A 19,583-nucleotide genomic window follows, 5' to 3' on the forward strand; every position below is an offset into this window, starting at 1 on the left:
CTACATGCATTTAAAAGGAGATACATAGGAGGCTGGTATGATATCCTCCTTCTGGAAATCAGGCAGAGCACTGCTCACAAATAATTATGTAAAGCCTGGGAGGAAGTGTTTACTGAGCAGCTACTATGTGCAAGGATCTGTGGCAGATGAGTTCCTGTCCTTGAAGATTTTACCCATCAGCTGGGAAGATAATCCAAACATAGTGGGGAGTTCCCTAACATGACAGGAGATACAGGACAATTGAGTTCACCAACAAATGTCAAAAAACTACGCAGCTCAAATGCAAGTGAGTGAGCAGCCCGTGAATGCTTTGGGAACTCAGAGAGAAAGCCATCACCTGAGGCTAGAAGGGCACAGGGAGATTTTGTGGGGACAAGGCACCAGGCTGTGGTCCAGTCAGACAGGGAAAAATGGACGGCAGAGTCCTAGTTGAGGGGCAGTAAGAAGCAATACTTTTACTAAAACAGTAACAATAATTTTACTAGAACCAATTAGTGTGGTTTATTGCATTAGCACAAAAGTATGGACAGAAAACTGATATCTTAAAAAGTAATATCTATATTAGAATATATATATATGTGTGTATATATATATATATATATGTATATTTTCAAGTTGAGATTGTACAGGCTCTAGAGCTGTCAATCCGAATGTCGGGCCAGCCCACTGGGTCCTAGGTGTTCTGGGCCCCCATGACAGTCCCTGAATGTATGTGCACATGTGCTTGTGTGAGCCTTCACAAAATTCTGAATATGAGCTTCTTTAGTTGACATTTGCCTCTTTCCCCCCAAATAGATCAGGATTCCTCTCCCAGGGAACACTGGCTGCTGGTCTCACAAGGCTGAGGGAAGCTGGCTTCTCAACTTCTCTGTTGCCCATGTTCCTCTCCCCCCAGCCCTCTGCTCCCCCATCTGCTCAGCTCTCTGATCGGCCCCGTTTTCTAGCCTCACATCGCCCACTCAGTTGACACCTGCTCTCCCACATAGATCTGGCAAAGAGAAGAGCAAACGCCAAAGCCTTGATGTGGCGCCCACAGTGAGGGTGTCTGGATGCTGAAGCTTTTGTACCTGGAGAAACACCACAGCTGTTCCAGCCCCTCATCTCCTCTCTCAAGTGATCTCTTGACAAAAGAGTTCAGTGTGTTATGCTAATACTAGGGGCATGGAGGGAATGAAAAAAATTAAAAAGCTTGTAAGGGAGCTTCAGATCTCTTATGCTCCAAACTTTTGTTCCAGTGGTTTCACACAATATACTGATTTATGGAACTACTATCTGTGGAAACTAGGCAAAGCCAAATACTGACCCCTTTGGTGGACACAGATTACCTCTCACATACCTCTCTCCAACTCCACTTGTTTATGCCGCATGTTACCATCTGTGCAAATAACAAATCAAGTCTCTCCTGAGCAGGAATTTTAGCTGTAGATGGTGCTTATGTAAGATTGGGGCCTCCTGGGTAACAGAGGAATCTGTAAGACAAAACAATGTCCTGCCTGTGCAGCTTTTCAAAGACTAACTTTTAACATGCAAGAGAGAGTTAGTTTAGTCATGAGGAAAAGTGATTTCATTGCAAGCCTGGCTTTGGGTCTTTGGGGAGCATGGCTCAGCCGTTGCCAAATTACTACCCTGTTCAATGAGACCCTTGTTTCAGTCTCATACCCAAGTTTATCGATTGGGACCTCAGTAGAGAAATTCTATGTCTCACTGTATCTTGGAGAGAGAAAAACATAGAGTCAAAGAAACAGGAATTCTTCACCAAAGCTTTGAGTCTGTGTCAATTCTCTGCAAGGAATCAAAGCAGGGGTGCTCTGAATTTCAGCTCTAGGATTGCTCGTCTTGCTGCCACCAAAGCCTCCACGGGCTTATTACCATGAATCATGCATCACTGCCCAGACACCAGCATGATGTTAGAACTCTTGGATGTTAATATTATTTCCAGAAACTAAAATATTTCAAACATTAATATTCTGAGTCAGACACCTACCCACAGATCACCCTTACAAAGAGGAAGACCTTTAAAGACCACCAGTGGTCAGTGGGCTGCACATAGACACACTCCCTCCTCTTCCTCCTGACTCTACCTCTTTGGATTTATCTTCTCAAACATGCTGATGTGAACACCTGTCAGTGCTAAAGCCAATTAAAGAAAGAAAAATAAAAGTCAAGCTATTGAGCCAAACTCAGAAACCAACGCACTTCTTATTAACTTAGGGCTGGCTTAAATTTTGACCCATATAGAGTCTGGAAAGAATTCAGGCAACAATTCCTTTACTTTGGTGAGTTCTGTGGTAAAACTCATAGAAGACAGTATTGCCTCTCTGCTTGAAAAGCAGATTGGAGGGTCTGGAAGCAAATAAGACAGGTCTGAAAGATGTAAGTTAGTGTCACCTGCTGTGTACGAGAGCCAGGAAGCCTGAGTGCTGTTCGTTGAGGAACACTAACCTACTCTTGGAAGGAGATGGACAACAGCCCAAAGTCTAGTAGGGAGCAAAGAAGTACATGTGATGAGATGAATGTTGGGCCATTACACATCCCTAGAACGACTTTGAGAAATGGCCCATTTATCTTGCCTGCTGATTACTAAAGTAATTCCTGTTGTCTTTACGATGGAGGGAATTGTTTTTAGAAATGACACCGAGGAGCACAGGGAGATCAGCTCGGTGCTGTGTGACCGCCTGGAGGGGTGGGATAGGGAGGGTGGGAGGGAGGGTGACGCAAGCGGGAAGAGATATGGGAACATATGTATATATATAACTGATTCATTTTGTTGTGAAGCTGAAACTAACATACCATTGTAAAGCAATTATGCTCCAATAAAGATGTTTAAAAAAAAAAAAAAGAAATGACACCGAGGAAAGGCTGTCTGATAATCTGATTTCCTGGGCTAACGTAGAAAAATAACTTGCTAATTTTTTTCAAGGACTTTGATGCTTTTAGTTGAGATGTTCGAATTTCTCCCTAGCTCAAAAAATGTTAAGTAAAGACTTCCAGGTGGGGATCCTGGAAGCACAAAGTCGATGGACCCATCCCAGTTCCCAAAATGCAATCAAGGAAGAAAGTGGACCTCAGAAGGCTACTCTTAGAATTGTGCGTAAGGCCATGTCGACCTCACCTTATTAGAGGAGTTTATCGTCTGCTGGATAGCCCAGGTTTTCATACCACAACCATACTCTCAACAGGCTCATTGCAGTCATCCAACCCACCTGTGCTTGGAGAATCTTGTAGCAGAGCCTTGGTAATCTTCTAAATACAAGGGGAAAAAATTCCACCCTTCCTTTATTTGGGCATCACAGAGACCAATATAATGAGAGAGTACTAAGAGTTACCTGCTCTATTGTTCTCCACTCAACAACCCATGATAAATAGCTCCCCACTGGGTGATACTGTGGATTAATTGTCCATTCTGATTTCTGGGCAGTAGCAGACACAGCAGGGTATCTGATTTTCATCCCTGGTGATATTATATAAATATTTATCTTTTAAAAATATATTTATTTATTTTTGGTTGCATTGGGTCTTTGCTGCTGCACGCGGGCTTTCTCTAGTTGCGGCGAATGGGGGCTACTCTTTGTTGCGGTGCACGAGCTTCTCATTGCAGTGGCTTCTCTTGTTGCGGAGCATGGGCTCTAGGTGCACCGGCTTCAGTAGTTGTGACTCGCAGGCTCTAGAGCACAGGCTCAGTAGTTGTGGTGCATGGGCTTAGTTGCTCCACGGCATGTGGGATCTTCCCGGACCAGGGATCGAACCCATGTCCCCTGCATTGGCAGGTGGATTATTAACCACTGCACCACCAGGGAAGTCCCATAAATAGTTATCTTGATTTATACATGTTCTCAGTTTTGAAAGATAGTTTGACTGTGTCCCCAAGTCTGGTTGATAATTATTGCCTTAGCCCCGTAAGGACACCATATCTCTGGCTTCCATTATTCATTGTTGAAAAATCAGCTGATGTTTTTTTCTTTATAGATGAACTGTCTTTTCTCGCTGACTGCTTTTGATATCTTTGTTGCTAATATTCTGCAGTTGACTGTTATTTAGGTATGTGTGGATTATTTTAATTTTGCTTGACTTATGTCATGCCTCTTGAATCATGGATTTTTGTCTTTCATCAGTTGTGGAAAATTATCAGCCATTTCCCTTGAAATATGGCTTCTCTGTTTTCTCTATTCTGCCTTCTGAGGCTTCCATTAGATGTGTATTTGATCTTGTCATTCTATCCTTTATACCTCTTTTATCGCATATTTTCCATTTTCTTATTTACCTGTGCAACATTCTGGATAATTTCTTAAGATATATCTTCCAATTCATTTATCCTGTCTTCAGCTGTATTATATCCATGGTTCATTCCAGTTCTCTTTCAAATCAGGTTTATTATTCTTAATAGTCTCTTGTTGCTTGCTCGTCATTGTGATTCCATCACTTATTTCTTTAAACATTCCGCATAGAGCTAATCTATATTCTTGTCTGACAATTCCAGTATCTTCAGTCATTGGAGGTCTGAATCTGTGGCCATTTCTTCTGCTGACTCCCATTCATGGTGCCTCCTTGTGTGCTTGGTGATCTTTGACCAAGAGCCTATTGCTTGATCTTACTCTGTAGGGAAGCAGGCCCTAAACTGAGTATACCTTCCTCAGAGCAGATTTGAGTGCATTTCTGCTGGAGGGCTCCTGACCCTGGACCACTTTAGCCCCTTTCAAGGGTCCTAGCTCAACTGGGTAGTCTTAGACTCAATTCCCCACCTCCCTGCTGGTATCCAGACCTTAGTATTCAAATGGACATCCACTCTCAAGATAACCCAAACCTGAGCTCCAACACCAACTCATTTGGGGTGAGCAAAGTAGGAGAATGGTCCTTAGAGACTTTGCAACTGAGAGTAATGATTAGTCAAATCCATTCCACCTGCCTTCACCAATCAAGGTTGTCTTAAGACTAGCATCTCCACCAAGCAGCTCCTAGCCTAAACAATAAGATGTTTGCCTGAGTTATTTTCCAGGAACGTGGACTCAGCTGTGTCTAGTTTAAGCGGAGCTGGTTATAACTAGATAGGACCAGCAACCGTCCAATTGGGCATACATGAATGTCAGTGACCTTTTGACATAGGAGGGCTGAAAACTCTACCCTCAGAACCTGCAGAGGTGTGTAACTTTATTACACCTGTGCAAAACAACAATTACCAAACCTTTTCCCAATCATCTTTCCCCACACTCCCAGACCACCCTGCTTCTTTGTTATCCCATAAATACCCCAAGCCCATTGCTTTCAGGGAAGTGGTTGTGAGATTTGTTCTCCCATCTTCTCCCTTGGCTGCCTTGTGAATAAACCCTCTCTTTGCTGCAGACCTTAGTGTTTCGGCATTTTGGCTTGCTGTGCGTTGGGCAAAATGAAGCTCGTTTGGTAACAACTTCCTCTATGCCTTACAAGCCCAGCAATGCATTCTATTCAGGGTCTAGTTGTGTAGCGGCAGAGTCCAAAAGAGCACCTGGGCTGTCAAGCAGCCAGATGTAGAAATCCTCTGGGTTTTTCCCGCTATATCATATTAGTGGAGAAAATGGCAAGGACTGCAAACAGTTTGACATTCTCAGTGTCTAAAAACTACCCAGGTAGGGGCTCCCCTGGTGGCACAGTGGTTGGGAGTCTGCCTGCTAGTGCAGGGGACACGGGTTCGAGCCCTAGTCTGGGAGGATCCCACATGCCGCGGAGCAACTAAGCCCGTGAGCCACAACTGCTGAGCCTTGCGTCTGGAGCCTGTGCTCCGCAACAAGAGAGGCCGCGACAGTGAGAGGCCCATGCACCATGATGAAGAGTGGCCCCCACTTGCCACAACTAGAGAAAGCCCTCGCACAGAAACGAAGACCCAGCACAGCCAAAATAAATTTTAAAAATAATAATAATAATTAAAAAAAAAAAACTACCCAGGTTTTCCTAAGCAGTGTGAAGGGGACTGGGGAGAAAGGAAGAAAGAAAAACAAAACAAAGAAACAGGCTAAGTCGCCTGCAGTTTTTCTCTTGCCTGTTGTTCTCTGTACTGTGGTTCAGGGCCATCCTGTGAGGCTAATTCTCAGCTTCTCTGGAGTTCCCTGGTGGTTCAGAGGTTAAGCATAGGCACTTTCACTGCGGGGGCCCGGGTTCAATCCCTGGTCGGGGAACTAAGATCCTGCAAGCTGTACGATGTGGCCCAAAATTTTTTTTTAATAAAAAATAATCTTTAGCTTCTCTGCTTTCCAGACACTCATCCAAGAGGAAGGATGGCCAGTACCTTCTCGAAGTTGCTAACTGGCCGCAATGCCTCTCTGTTATTTGCTACCTTGGGCACCAGTGCCCTGACTACTGGGTACCTGCTGAAACGGCAGAATGTGTGTGCTGAGGCCCGGGAACAACACAGGCTATTCCCTCCTAGGTAAGTCCTCCTGGCTTTAAAACGACACCAAAATGCCAGCCAGAAATATGCTTTCCTCTTCTGAAACTGTCGGTAGAGGCCCCTCTTTTTGCCTCTGAGGGTGACTAAATCAAATGGACTCATTAAGCACAGTGACCTGTGGCAAATCCAGGGATGTGTAGTGTCATCATTCCTGCCCAGAGCTTGAGCTCTAGTGGAATAGTAATAACAGTCGGAGCTAACCTTTGTTGAATATGTGTAGGCGTGTTGAGCACTTTACGCGGGGTATTTTATTCCTCTTAGCATCCCTTTGTGATGAAACGGAGGCTTAGGAAAACTAAGTCGTGCCCAAGTTCACGCAGCTGGTGCAGCCAAATGTGAACCCAGGGACCTTGATTCCAGACTCATGCCTCACTCATGCTGTACTGCCTTCTGGAAAACGTGATGCGACAGCACTGATTTTAAGTATCAGCTTCTTTGCTTTTTATTTTATTTGTTTTCCGGCTGCACTGTGCAGCATGTGGGATCCTAGTTCCCTTACCAGGGCTCAAACCCATGTACCCTGCAGTGGAAGCGCAGAGTCTTAACCATTGGACCGCCAGGGAAGTCCCTAAGTATCAGCTTTAAAGGACCTTGCAGAAGGGAAGCAGAGAAGTGGCATGAAGATGGACTGTTTTCTCCACCCTGGGGACCTTGTCATGGCTGAGACGTCCCACACTGGATAGAGCTGGAGTGGATGCTGACTTTAAGGGATTCTGTATAGGCAGCTGTGCCTGAAAGAGACAAGGAAAACCTGAGTTATTTCTCAGAAACATTTACTGGCTTTCATGAGAATTAGGAACTCTGAGGGAATTACTGGCACCTACCACATACCTCAGGAATTCCTTATGTGAGATTACCTGTGTTTGAGCCTGTGGTGGTCTTGAATCCTCTATTCTTCAATCAGTACATATCCCAGGGTAAGGTAGCAACCCCCCATTTGATTTCTTTCTATGCATTATTTCAACAACTATTTACGGAATGCCTGTTTCTATAGGCAGGCACTGTTCTCAACAAAGCAGATAGTCCTACAGTTTGCATCATAGACAGAGGACAGGTAAATCAATGAATTTCTGTGTAGTTCTACCCACAGGGTTGTTAGCCTCTATCACAAACCTCAGGGACCAAAATGTAGTTGTTGTAATTTACCCAAACTTCTGGGTGTAAAAAAAAAAGTCAACATACGATTTCAATTTCTTTTCTAATCGTTTCACTCTATTTCCTCTTTACGTAAACATAAGCCCCAGTCTGTGGGCTCCTGCTGCCAGCATAATGGACTCCTTAGGCCGGGCCAGGTCCATCCCTCTGGCAGTTCAGGGAACTAGTCTTTAAAATCTGGCTTACTTAAATCATGACCTAGCCAGTTTTCCTCTGCCCACTGGCTGAAGAGAGCCTGGTGGAAGGATGGCTGCCCAGAAACAAAGCTCTTGCATAGGCCCCTTGCCTCAGGGGCTGCTCACTGAATACCCCTCTCCTCCTCATGCAGTGCAGACTACCCTGATCTGCGCAAACACAACAACTGCATGGCCGAGTGCCTCACGCCGGCCATCTACGCCAAGCTCCGCAACAAGGTGACGCCCAATGGCTACACCCTGGACCAGTGTATCCAGACTGGAGTGGATAACCCCGGCCACCCCTTCATAAAGACCGTGGGCATGGTGGCTGGTGACGAGGAGTCCTATGAGGTAAAACTCTTGGCTGCCGGTTCTGTAGTGTGTGTGTGTGAGGCGGGCTTTGGGTTCTCTCTGTGGGACCAACTTGCTGTTTTCTCAGGAAGGGCGCTCAGGAAGCCAGCTTCAACAGAACAGCTGCAGTGCTCTCTGGAACAGTGAGGTCTACAGCTTCCCAGGGACAGGGTTTCCTTTGCTGCTGCTGTAGTATCCCTCCCCACCGAGGAATGAGTTGCATGACCCAGCTCTCAGAGCTTGCCAAGGGGATGAGTTAGTACAGAAAAAATACAACCTTTTAATGTTTTTATTGTTTGTGTATTCACCGATAAGGCATTAGGAGATGATGTGTTTGTGGCTGAACTTTATTGAGGCTGGAGGATGGTTCCATGTGTGTTTAGTTTGGGAATTACTGATTACACAGCCTCCTGTAGTCTTACTGAGTTCACTGAGCCTCTTGGAGAAATCCCATGATCTCTGCATCCTCATCCTGGATCAGAAGCACAGGATGGTTTGCTGATCTGGAGCTCAGCCGCCAGAGCAGCTTCTAAATTACAGTAAAAAAAACACCCTCCAGCCCATCTCCCTCAGGTGTGCCCCCTTTGCACCTTCTGTTGCAGGGAGCTGAAGGTGATTCCCTGGGAAGGCAGCCGTCAAGAGGAGGGAGAGGGCCCCCTTGAATAGACTAGGCTAGCAGCTCACTCAGGGACAGCAGTGCCCACCTCTGGGCTCCCAGAGTCCCAGACTAGAGCTGGCTCCCAGGACCCACTCCCCACAGCTCCCAAAGGCGGCACGGTGCTCTGTTTGACTTCTCTGAACCTTATTTTACCTAAAGGATGTTCCTGCAGTTTTTGGTTTTTTAAAAAGTAGATTTCGCTTGAGATAGTTTGTGCTGGGGAAGGTCCTCACAGGGTAACAGGTCCCCCTGCTTTGCCTTAATTGCTGCTGTGCACTTTTCTTTCTATGCAGCTGGTTTTCCACAAATTTATTATATTGCTTAAAGTCTAGAACCCGACCATCCCTTTTGACCACAGAACTGCTTAGCTTTGAGCTGGCAGCTTCTTTTATCCCACAAAAGCAAGAGCTTCTGGAGAAAACCCTCAAATTCTTAAACACAGGATTTTCTTGCTCCATCTGATGGCAGTGAACTTGGCAGAATCGCTAGAGAGGAGGTTACTATGACAGAGTTCTGTAGCCCTGCCCTCTCCCAAGGGGCAAGGTGCCTCAAAGAGGTTTCCTCTGGTATATGCGACCTACTAGTACTACTACTATAATTATTATCATTATTATTAACCATCAATCCGGTCTCACACCTATTTCCTGCATGGTTGCACTGAGAATTTCAGAGAAGGAGGGCATCAGCTTTGGCCCTTAAGATAAATAGGAACAAATGATGAACCAATTCAAGTATTGATAGATGAACCAATTCAAGAGGAAACAGGAGCGTCGTCCCTCCTGCAGGTGTTTGCCGACCTTTTTGACCCTGTCATCAAGCTGAGGCACAATGGCTATGACCCCAGGGTGATGAAGCACCCCACGGATCTGGACGAATCCAAGGTAGGCTCCAGCCACCTCTGTACCTTCCCATGAAGCCAGCACTCCAGAGACCAAGGTGAGGAGAACTGGAGAGAAGGACCCCTGGGTCAGATGCCCTTGAAAGTTCTGTGATGGCCCTCCCACACCATGCTCCCTAGAGGGCCACTGAGACAGTCAGGAAGGTCCCAAAGTCTGTTTTTCTTACCTCCTACCACCAGCGTAGTGGTGGTCACTGAAGACTTTAGCCTTTCCCAGAACAATTCCTTTTTTCACCCCAAACCTAGCCAGGGTAAAGGACTGCAGACAGCGCTGTGTAAAGTAGCTCCTCCCTTGACTTCCCTCCAAGACCCCTCCCTGCCCCCAGAGTTGCCCGATGTGTCCAGCATGCACACGCGCTCAGTGCCCGGGGGTCCCCTGGTCAGCGGGTTGGAGGCCACTGTGGCCGTGGCGCTGTGGTAACCCCGCACTCTGCTCTGCAGATCACACATGGGCAGTTGGACGAGCGCTACGTGCTGTCATCTCGGGTGCGCACGGGCCGCAGCATCCGCGGGCTGAGCCTGCCGCCCGCCTGCACCCGGGCCGAGCGGAGGGAGGTGGAGAACGTGGCCGTCATGGCCCTGAAGGGCCTCAAGGGGGACCTGGCCGGCCGCTACTACCGGCTGTCCGAGATGACGGAGAAGGACCAGCAGCGGCTCATCGATGTGAGTGACCCCGAACCACGTGGGCTGCCCGGGGCGGGGCTGTGCCGAGAGAGCCCTGACCGGCGCGGGGCGGTCTCCCGCGGAGCTCAGACCCCTGCTCTGGTTGGGAGCTTGCTGGGGCTTCAGGCTGGTCAGTCTAAGGAAGGAAAAGCAGGCCTTAAAAGCTTAGGTCAAAAGTGGAGGAGGTCTATGGATAAAGTCTGCCGAGGAAACAATGGGGTGGTGGGTTGCCATTGCTGTGTGGGAGTGAGTGGAGGATCCCCGGGCTTGTTGATAAATAGGAACAGTTGGGTGTGGAAAATCCCGTCTGTGCCTGGAGGATGGTCTCCATTACCACACTCAAAGTCCAGGAAGCTGGGAGCTTCTGGAAAGGGAATTATCCAGGTGGAAGGCCTGCCCTGACTCACATTGGAGCTGGCCTCTGGGGTTCCTGCTGCCTCCACGGGGTCTCCATGGCTTCCCTCTAACACTAGGGTAGGCAAAACTCAAGTCCCTTCCTTTTTTCCCTGTAACAAAGTTGAAACAGAATGGCATTTTCAAAGGTAACTTTTAACTCCAAGGAAAAGCGGAAGCAAATTTCTGTCATTTCAGAAGATGTGATGCCACAAAATATGCCCCATTTCCAAACCAGGCGGGCAACTGTGTGGTCTAGAGGCCTCAGTCTCCTGGTCCCCTCCTCTTGTTCTGGTACAGAACAAGCCCTCCTCTGCCTCAAGTAGCCATTTCTGGTTGCCAGGTTAAAGGGCATGCTGTTTCCTGGGCAATGATAGTCCATAAGCCTGGCCTGGCTCAGGTCTCCAACCCCTTCCGCTTAGAGATTGTAGATCTTCCTGTGTCCTCTTTTCTGACTTAAGTGTAATATATGGTATCCATAGTCATATTCTTACTGTGTACACACAGTATTTTTTTTTTTTTTTTTTTGCTGTATGCGGGCCTCTCACTGTTGTGGCCTCTCCCGTTGCGGAGCACAGGCTCTGGACGTGCAGGCCCAGCGGCCATGGCTCACGGGCCTAGCCGCTCCACGGCATGTGGGATCTTCCCAGACCGGGGTACGAACCCGTGTCCCCTGCATCGGCAGGTGGACTCTCAACCATTGCGCCACCAGGGAAGCCCCACACAGTATTTTGATCTGATTTGGGTCTGCACAGTAGCATATTGTAGCTAGAGGCATACTTGGGAGTCATGCAGGTCTAGGTTTGCATCTAGGCTCTGCCACTTTCTAGCTGTGATAGGTTTCCTCTCTCTCAATCTGTTTCCTTTTCCTACCAAAGAGAATGATGACCTTTACCTCAGAGTGTTGTGAGGATTAAAGGAAATAAAAGTACATAGCATAGAGCCTGGCACATAGTGACCATTAAATGAATGGTGACTATTTTTATTTACAGATCATTATTTTACATCTCTAATATTTTTTAATGGAAGGAATGATAATAATAAACCAGCAATGCTGGTAACATGGAGAATGCAGCTGTATACAACACTTTTCAGGATAGCACCCCTCAGTCACTGCCCACTCTGCCATTGCATGGGGTTGGTGCTGATGGGGTAGACACACTCCATAGTGATTAAGGATCTCCATCTGGGCTAAGCCAGCGGTTTTCAACCTTAGCTGTACACTGGAATCACCTGAAAATAACTGATGTCCAGGTTGCTGCACCCAATAACAAGTCGGAATCTCTGAGAGATGGGAACTGGGCATTAGAATATTTTAAGCTCTCAGTTATTATAGTGGGCAGCCAATGCTGAGAAGCACTGCCTGAGAGACCGCAGCCATTATTAGTGAGTTGAAAGTTGATCACCTGACGTTTGCCATTGTGTCTGATCTCATCAGTTTCTTCTTTTTGCTTTGTCCCTTTGGGCCTGCAGGACCACTTTCTATTTGATAAGCCAGTATCCCCTTTACTAACTTGTGCTGGGATGGCCCGTGACTGGCCAGATGCCAGGGGAATCTGGTATGAACATAGCATTTTCACATTTGCATTGTGTGCAGATGTTCTCCTTCAGATCGCTGCTTGTCCTAACCTGAAGTTGCTGTGACCTGCGCTTGACAGCATGCCCAGCTTGAGCTAAATGGAGAAGATAGAGTACTTAGAAATTGGGGGTGGGTGTCTGTGTGTGTGTGTAATATATAAGTATAATGATGTTTCCAAATGTGCGGGAGTGTTAGCTGTTTTGCATGAATTGTGCATGAGAAAAAAGACTTTCTTTTTAAGAAAAACTTAGCTTCATATTATTTGACCTCCCAGAGAATCTGTTTCATGACATTAAAACAAAAGAGCAGAAAATGAAAAGTAAATATTGAGGATTTAAGCAAAACTCTACAAGGAAGAGTGGCTATTGAGTGTACACATATTTTGTCTTGGCCAAGAGTCCTCAGGCCACTTTGATTCCTAAACCTTGGTAAGTTATTATGACACTATCCGAAGGAGCCCAGATCAAAGTGTTTGGGAGCAGCTGCTCAGTGGGGGTGGATAGGCGGGATCTATACAGCAAACATATGTGAAATCTTCTGCACCCCAAACGAGTTGAGCTGCAGGTAAAATCTTTTTTTAAGTGCCACAAGATTTTGGTTGAATCTATTAGGAGGCAAAACACTCTTGTTGGCGTCAAAGCCAAATGTTATCATGGCTGAATTATTGTCATCCTAGTCTGAGGAATGAGGGAGATTATGTTCTTGTTGGGTGAAAACATGACATCTTTGAGGGTTGGAGTTGGTCTTACTTTTCATTCTGTCAAGGTAACATTATGTTGCAGTACTTGTTCAGGCACAGTTAAGAGATTAGGACCATCTAAGGAAATGAGGAAGGTGAATGAAGCAATCAAGCTACAGAGGTAATGGGAATTTTCATGTGTTGAAACAAATGTAATTAACACTCAACACAGTATTTCTCTCTTCATTAGGCATAATAATGACAAGACATTTCTCATCTGGATTAATGAGGAAGACCACACCAGGGTAATCTCTATGGAGAAAGGAGGCAATATGAAAAGAGTATTTGAGCGATTCTGTCGTGGACTAAAAGAGGTAAGATGTCATCAGAGAATTCTGAATAGTCACTAAAATAAAATATCTTTGTTTTTCATTCTTGAAAAAAGATATTATGGTGACTTCCAAGATGGGGCTAATCTTTTCTAGGGATCATGGCACTCTTTTGGGGTGGGACTTCCAGGGCAGTGCTTCAAAAAACAGATGACTTTTTTTGTTATTAGCAAGTTCCTATGCTTCCCTTCCCAATGCAGGATGGTTTAGAGAAGTCTGTGGATCATTAGTTATTTTCTGATTTCTTTAACAGAGATCTTGGCTGTTCTAAGCATAGAGACAGTATAGGATGCACCTATGTTCATATGTGACCTGACCACAGCCATACTTGATGAGAATTCCTATTTTCTCCTACTATGCTCATGTGGAAAAGCATAACAACTGACATTTATTGAGTGTTTAGTATGTGCTAGGTACTGTGTTCAGTGCTTTACATGGTTGATCTAATTTAATTGGACCATTTTAATATTGTGATAGAAGAAGTTTAATTTTCTATTAAAGAAGTACTGCAGAATGAAAGAACGAAATTTTGCCATTTGCAGCAACATGGATGGACTTGGAGGGCATTATGCTAAGAGAAATATCTGACAGAGAAAGATAAAAATACTGTATGATCTCACTTATATATGGAATCTAAAAAAATACAACAAACTAGTGAATCAAACAGAAAAGAAGCAGCCTCACAGCTATAGAGAACTAGTGGTTACCACTGGGAAGATGGCAGTGGGGAGGGGCAGTATAGCGGTGGGGGAAAAAGGGTTATTACGGGATTATATGAAATCATGTGAGTGAAACTTTTGAAAATTGTAAAGAACTATACAATTTAAAGAATCTTTCATTCAATAAAAATAAATTTTTATAAAAACTGCAGATAACTTTGCTTTTTCCTTTCCAAAAAAAGAAGCAGTACTATAAATTGACCTAAGTTTTATTCACGGCAAACATGCAGTACACACATCTTTCCCTGGTGTTTGGGATGTGCTGAGTGAATGGATATCTGAGAACTTCCTCATTTGTTCCCTGTCTTAGGTAGAACGCCTAATCCAAGAACGAGGCTGGGAGTTCATGTGGAACGAGCGCCTGGGATACATTCTGACCTGCCCTTCGAACCTCGGCACAGGATTACGGGCTGGTGTCCACGTTAGGATCCCAAAGCTCAGCAAGGTAATGTCATGCAGCCAGTGGCCCTGTTGGGTTCCACCAGGATCAGCTCACCTGGGACTGCTTTGTGGAGGGAAAAACATCACAGCCCAATTCCTTAACCCTTAGTTTCTGCACTAATGAAAGAAAATGACGAGAAAACATTGTTTGTCTCAAAAACGCTTGTATCCGTAGGATAAGAGTTTTAACGGGCTGTAAAAAAGGGCAGTGGCTTCAAGAACAAGAACTTTATTCTTTTTTTTTAAGATTTTTTTTTATGTGGACCATTTTTAAAGGCTTTATTGAAATTGTTACAATATTGCTTCTGTTTTATGTTTTTTGGGTTTTGGGCCCCGAGGCATGTGGGATCCTAGCTCTCTGACCAGGGATCAAACCCATACCCCCTGCGTTGGAAGGCAAAGTCTTAACCACTGGACCACCAGGGAAGTCCCAAGAACAAGAACTTTAAGTTCTCCTTCATATAACAAGTCGGGATAGTTAGGCCGGCTGCTCCACTCTGCTCTCTCTCTCCCAATACAGAGGTTCTCAGACTCGGGCCTGCAGCAAAATCACCTGGAGGCTTGTGACAACACCTGCAGCACTTGCATTTCTCACAGATTTCCCGGTGATGCTGATGCTGCCGGTCAGGGAACTGCACTTGGAGGGTCACTGCCTTAGAGCGTTGTCCCCTTAGCGTGGTCACAGTCAGGCCTCACGCTCTAGCCTGTGGGAAGGCGAGCGAGCACGTGGGAGTGTCCGTGTAAAGATTTAAGATCTAGGCCTGGCAGTGGCACCCTTCACTTCTGCTTGTTCCATTAGCAAGAACCTAGCCAGTGGTTACTTCCTCAGCTCTCCTGTGGAAGAAAGGAAAAAGGATTCTGGTGGGCAACTAAGAGTTCTGCCACAGCACACCAAGTGAATCAAATACTTTAAAACAATTTTAGAAAATGTGCTTTTGGCCAAAAAAAAGATGGTAATATTTCTTATTCAAAATTCCAATGCTAAGAAAATTATTTTTTTTAATTTTTATCGGAGTGTAGTTGCTTTACAATAAGAAAATTATTTGCTATGATTTAATGTCATGATTTTAATTATAGCAGTAACAAGTGTTATATAGATGAATAATAAACTCACCAAAGCTGGCACCCAGATGCCAATATAGCAGTATAGAAGTTAATGACAGCTCTGCTACCTTCTACCTGTGTGTCCTTTTAGGCAAGTTAATTCCTCTGAGCCTTATTTTTCTCATCTGTGAAATGGGAGTAAAAGCAATACCTTCTTCATGGGATTGTTGTAAGTTCCAGCACAGGGCCCTGGTACATAGTAAATATATGCTTAATAAATATTAACTGTTATTACTTCTCATTATGTGTCTTTTCTAAGTGTGCCAAGAATGACAAATCAAGTTTGATTCTTAGGACACTAAGTATTATCCTTTGTCCCAGGATCCGCGATTTTCTAAGATCCTGGAGAACCTGAGACTCCAGAAGCGTGGCACAGGTGGTGTGGACACGGAAGCAGTGGCGGATGTGTATGACATTTCCAACATAGATCGAATTGGCCGATCAGAGGTAACATCTCTCTAACTTTCCGAACGTGAACTACCAAAATCAGCCTGGAGGAAAAGAAGCAAACTCAACAGCTTTTCCTTATTCACAAAATTCGAGACCTCCTCTTTGCCCATTGAGTCCTGATCATGTTAGCATTTCATTCTGTAGTACTTGTCCTCCACGCATAAAGGTAAGCAGGATGTAAGCTGAGGATGTATAAGCAAGTGAAGGAATTCACAGTGGGACGGTTGTCACCTGCCTGCCCCCAGAGCTGTCCCAGCAATCCTGAGCAGCGGGAGTTCTGTTATGCTAAAGGACACCAGTCTTTCATCACTGAGTCAGAGAACACTGTGCTCTCTCTGAGGGGGATGAAATAGTGGATTTTCTCTTGATTCCGAATTTCCTTTGGTGAAGGTCACATACTATCATCTTCACGTTGACGTTTTTAGACACTTGATAGTTTGTAAAATTTTATGTTTAGGGCTAAAGATGGCAAATAAGGTATGCATGAGGTATGTGTGAGATTGTGCTCATCAAATAATCCTTAGGATTCTGTGAATACACAGGATAAATGGGATTCATAAACTATAGGTAGACCTGGAGTGATGCATGAGAAAAAGCACAAAGAGCGCGTTTAATGAACATGGAAGCAGAATCCTCAGCAAATCCTGACCTCATTAAGTCATCCCAGCTTATCTGGATGTGGTCCCATTGAACGTATTGTGCCCATCATTAATTTAAAAGCCGCTTATAAAACTCTTAATAACTCAGTGGCTGGTTATTAAATCTGTGGATTATTGGTGCTCGTTCTTCTTCCCTGCCATCTTTTGCATATTTCATTGCCAGTTGGTACTCCTACCAGTAAACTAAGGAAAGGAAAGGAGAAAACACTCAAAACAATTAAATCAGCTTGAGTGCTCCCAGCGCTGGTAAAGTATTGATACTTGAGGAAGAAGCAGATATAAATACTACACCTTCTGAAATTTGCTGAATATGGTGTAGTGAATAAAGAAAATCTGGGTCCTAGCCCTGTCGGCTTCTAATATTAACTAGATTTTTAATACTGGAAAGCAAAGTACTCATCGTTTTTAGAAAACTGTAAGTCAATAAGTGATCATCTATAGGAGCTAGAAAAATTCCCAAAAGTGTTAAAAAAAAAAAAATAAAACCACTTGTTCAACCTAACAGCCCTGAGATAACCATTGTGAACATTATTCTAAATTGCCTTCCATTGTTACAATTATTCAAAAAATGTTTTTTACAGAATTTAGTATTACAACATATTTGATATAACACAGCTTTTCCCAGTATATTATAACATGAGCATTTTCCTATAATTTTATAATTCTATAAAATTAAAATTATTAAAATTAAAATATAAAATTCCTAGAATTTTATAATTATAAAATTCTTATTTTATAAATAAGATATATATAAATATTTTATAAATAAAATATAAATATTTAAATAAAAGATATATAAATATTTTATAAATAAAATTCTTATAAAAGAATTTTTATAATTCTTCAAAACATATTGTTTAATGACAGCATAGTAAAGGTGGTCCATTATCTACTTAATATCTCCCTGATTATTTGAGATTTTGTTTGACTATCTCTGTACATAACTGTATGACCATCTCTATACATAACTCTAATCACAACTCTGATTAGTTAGTTAGGTTATATTTCTAGGAAAGGGATTCCTGGGTTAAGGATGAGGGTCCCTTACTTATGACCAAGTTTCCTACCAGAAGATTTATACCAAGAGAGTTCCACAGGCAGTGAATGAGAGACCCATCACCACACCCTCATCAACACTGAGATAGGTCAGTTGGCTAAGTAGAAAATCAGTGTTTCTTTTATTAGTAATGACTAGCTTTCTGGCCCAACCCTTTCATAGGGCTTCAGTTTCCTTATGCATGAAAGTAAGTGGGGAGTGTACTAGACTCTGTCATGCCTAAAGTATGTTCAGCTGTAACACTTAACCATCTCTTCCATTATTGCCGTGCATTCTTGAGTTTTATCATGTATTTTAGTGCTGTCTAGAATTAACTAGTAATTCCTTTCTGTCTTAGTTTGGGTCCCTTTAGGAGCAGTGCAAATAATTTATTTGGGAGATGATTCCCAGGGAAAAATTCATAGGTAGATGTCCTCTAGTTTAAGAAAAACCAATATTTGTAAACAAAAGTTCTAACATATATTTTTTTAAAGCAGGAATTTTAAAAAGTATATCTTAGTATAATTCACAGTTTCCTTTAAGTAGCACACTTGCCTGGTACAATACAAGCATTATTTAATTGCCAAACATTTGGGTTTAAACAATTTTCAGAAAGCCGTTCATTGTGTAAATGATAATATCTGAACTATAGCATGTTTAGTACTCAGGTAGCTTAGTGGAAGGTCAGAATTCAGATCCGGGTCAGAGAACATCACAAGGGTGTCACTGTGTAGTTTTACTTTAAGACAAACTGTTATAACAGAGATTGATGGGGGAAGAAGTGTCTGAGATGCAAACTAATGGTTTTCATATTTTTAAAAAGTCCTTACACACAAAGCAGTAACTCCATCTTAACTGCAGAAAGATTGAGAGAAACCCTGTAACATCTCCGCTCCCCGTCCCTGGTGATAAACATCAGACACCTCTCCTCCCATAAAACGTTAGGAAAATAAAGAGAAGAAATTGTTACAGTCCATGTAACAGGGCAAGTTTTCATTTGTCCCAGTATTGTTCCTACGATCAAAGCCTTGCATGTGTCTTCTATGCAAATTAATCTTTCATCTTTTTCACTGTCAAAGGTTGAGCTTGTTCAGATAGTCATCGATGGAGTCAATTACCTGGTGGATTGTGAAAAGAAGTTGGAGAAAGGCCAAGATATTAAGGTGCCACCTCCTCTACCTCAGTTTACCAAGAAGTGAACTTTCCCTTCCCTAATTTATGAATAATCTGTCTGCTGGTATGACAGACATAAAGAAATTTCTACTCTGAGAGTTTTTGTAGACTTGGAAAAATGTAAAACTGTAGGTCCTGTCTATCTTTACAATAAAACTCTCCTTAATATCTTCAGTTTGTTTCTCTGTTTTTTTTTTTTAATGCTACTGAGATGGGCAAACACATCCAATTACAAGTAGTAGGAAGTAAAAATATTTTAGGACAACGATAAAACTAATATTTGTAAGGCGACTTTCACACAAATGTAGAAACCCTCCAACTATCTAGATGCTACTATAGTCAACCCTTCAACCAATCCCTACAGACACCATTGGAAAAGAGGAACTAATATAATCAATTTTCTGGCAAGTAGAGCAAGAGAAGATTCATTTCTCTTGAAAGTGTGGAAATAAAGACTATGCAAATGAGGACAAACAGAGACTATAGCAGAGGCTATTTAGGGCTTGCTATAGCAAGGGAATCAGCCACCAACACCTACTTGAATCTGGCAGAAACTCAAAGGCAGGCACAGGAAAGCTTTCTGGTGAAAAAATGGGTATGCTCGGGTGTGATCTGAGCCGGGTGGTAGGCATGGGGAAATTG

General features: G+C 43.7%; 1 protein-coding gene across 2 annotated transcripts in view; it reads left to right on the plus strand.

The window, feature by feature from the left end:
• The window catches only part of CKMT2 (creatine kinase, mitochondrial 2), a 28,433-nt gene extending 9,336 nt beyond the window's left edge, over positions 1-19,097 (plus strand). Inside the window, exons 2-10 of one of the 2 annotated variants that reach the window (XM_030846926.2) lie at positions 6,226-6,397; positions 7,902-8,100; positions 9,544-9,639; positions 10,098-10,319; positions 12,186-12,271; positions 13,221-13,344; positions 14,389-14,523; positions 15,945-16,070; positions 18,848-19,097. In XM_030846926.2, the coding sequence (XP_030702786.1) occupies positions 6,246-6,397; positions 7,902-8,100; positions 9,544-9,639; positions 10,098-10,319; positions 12,186-12,271; positions 13,221-13,344; positions 14,389-14,523; positions 15,945-16,070; positions 18,848-18,967 (1,260 nt within the window). In that variant the 5' untranslated portion in view covers positions 6,226-6,245 and the 3' untranslated portion in view covers positions 18,968-19,097. The remainder of the gene's footprint in view (positions 1-6,225; positions 6,398-7,901; positions 8,101-9,543; positions 9,640-10,097; positions 10,320-12,185; positions 12,272-13,220; positions 13,345-14,388; positions 14,524-15,944; positions 16,071-18,847) is intronic. The other variant, XM_060295967.1, reaches the window with a different exon arrangement.
• The last annotated feature ends 486 nt before the right edge of the window (positions 19,098-19,583 follow it).

The sequence above is a fragment of the Globicephala melas genome, chromosome 3 (genome assembly GCF_963455315.2).
Source record: "Globicephala melas chromosome 3, mGloMel1.2, whole genome shotgun sequence".
Lineage (NCBI taxonomy): Eukaryota > Metazoa > Chordata > Mammalia > Artiodactyla > Delphinidae > Globicephala > Globicephala melas.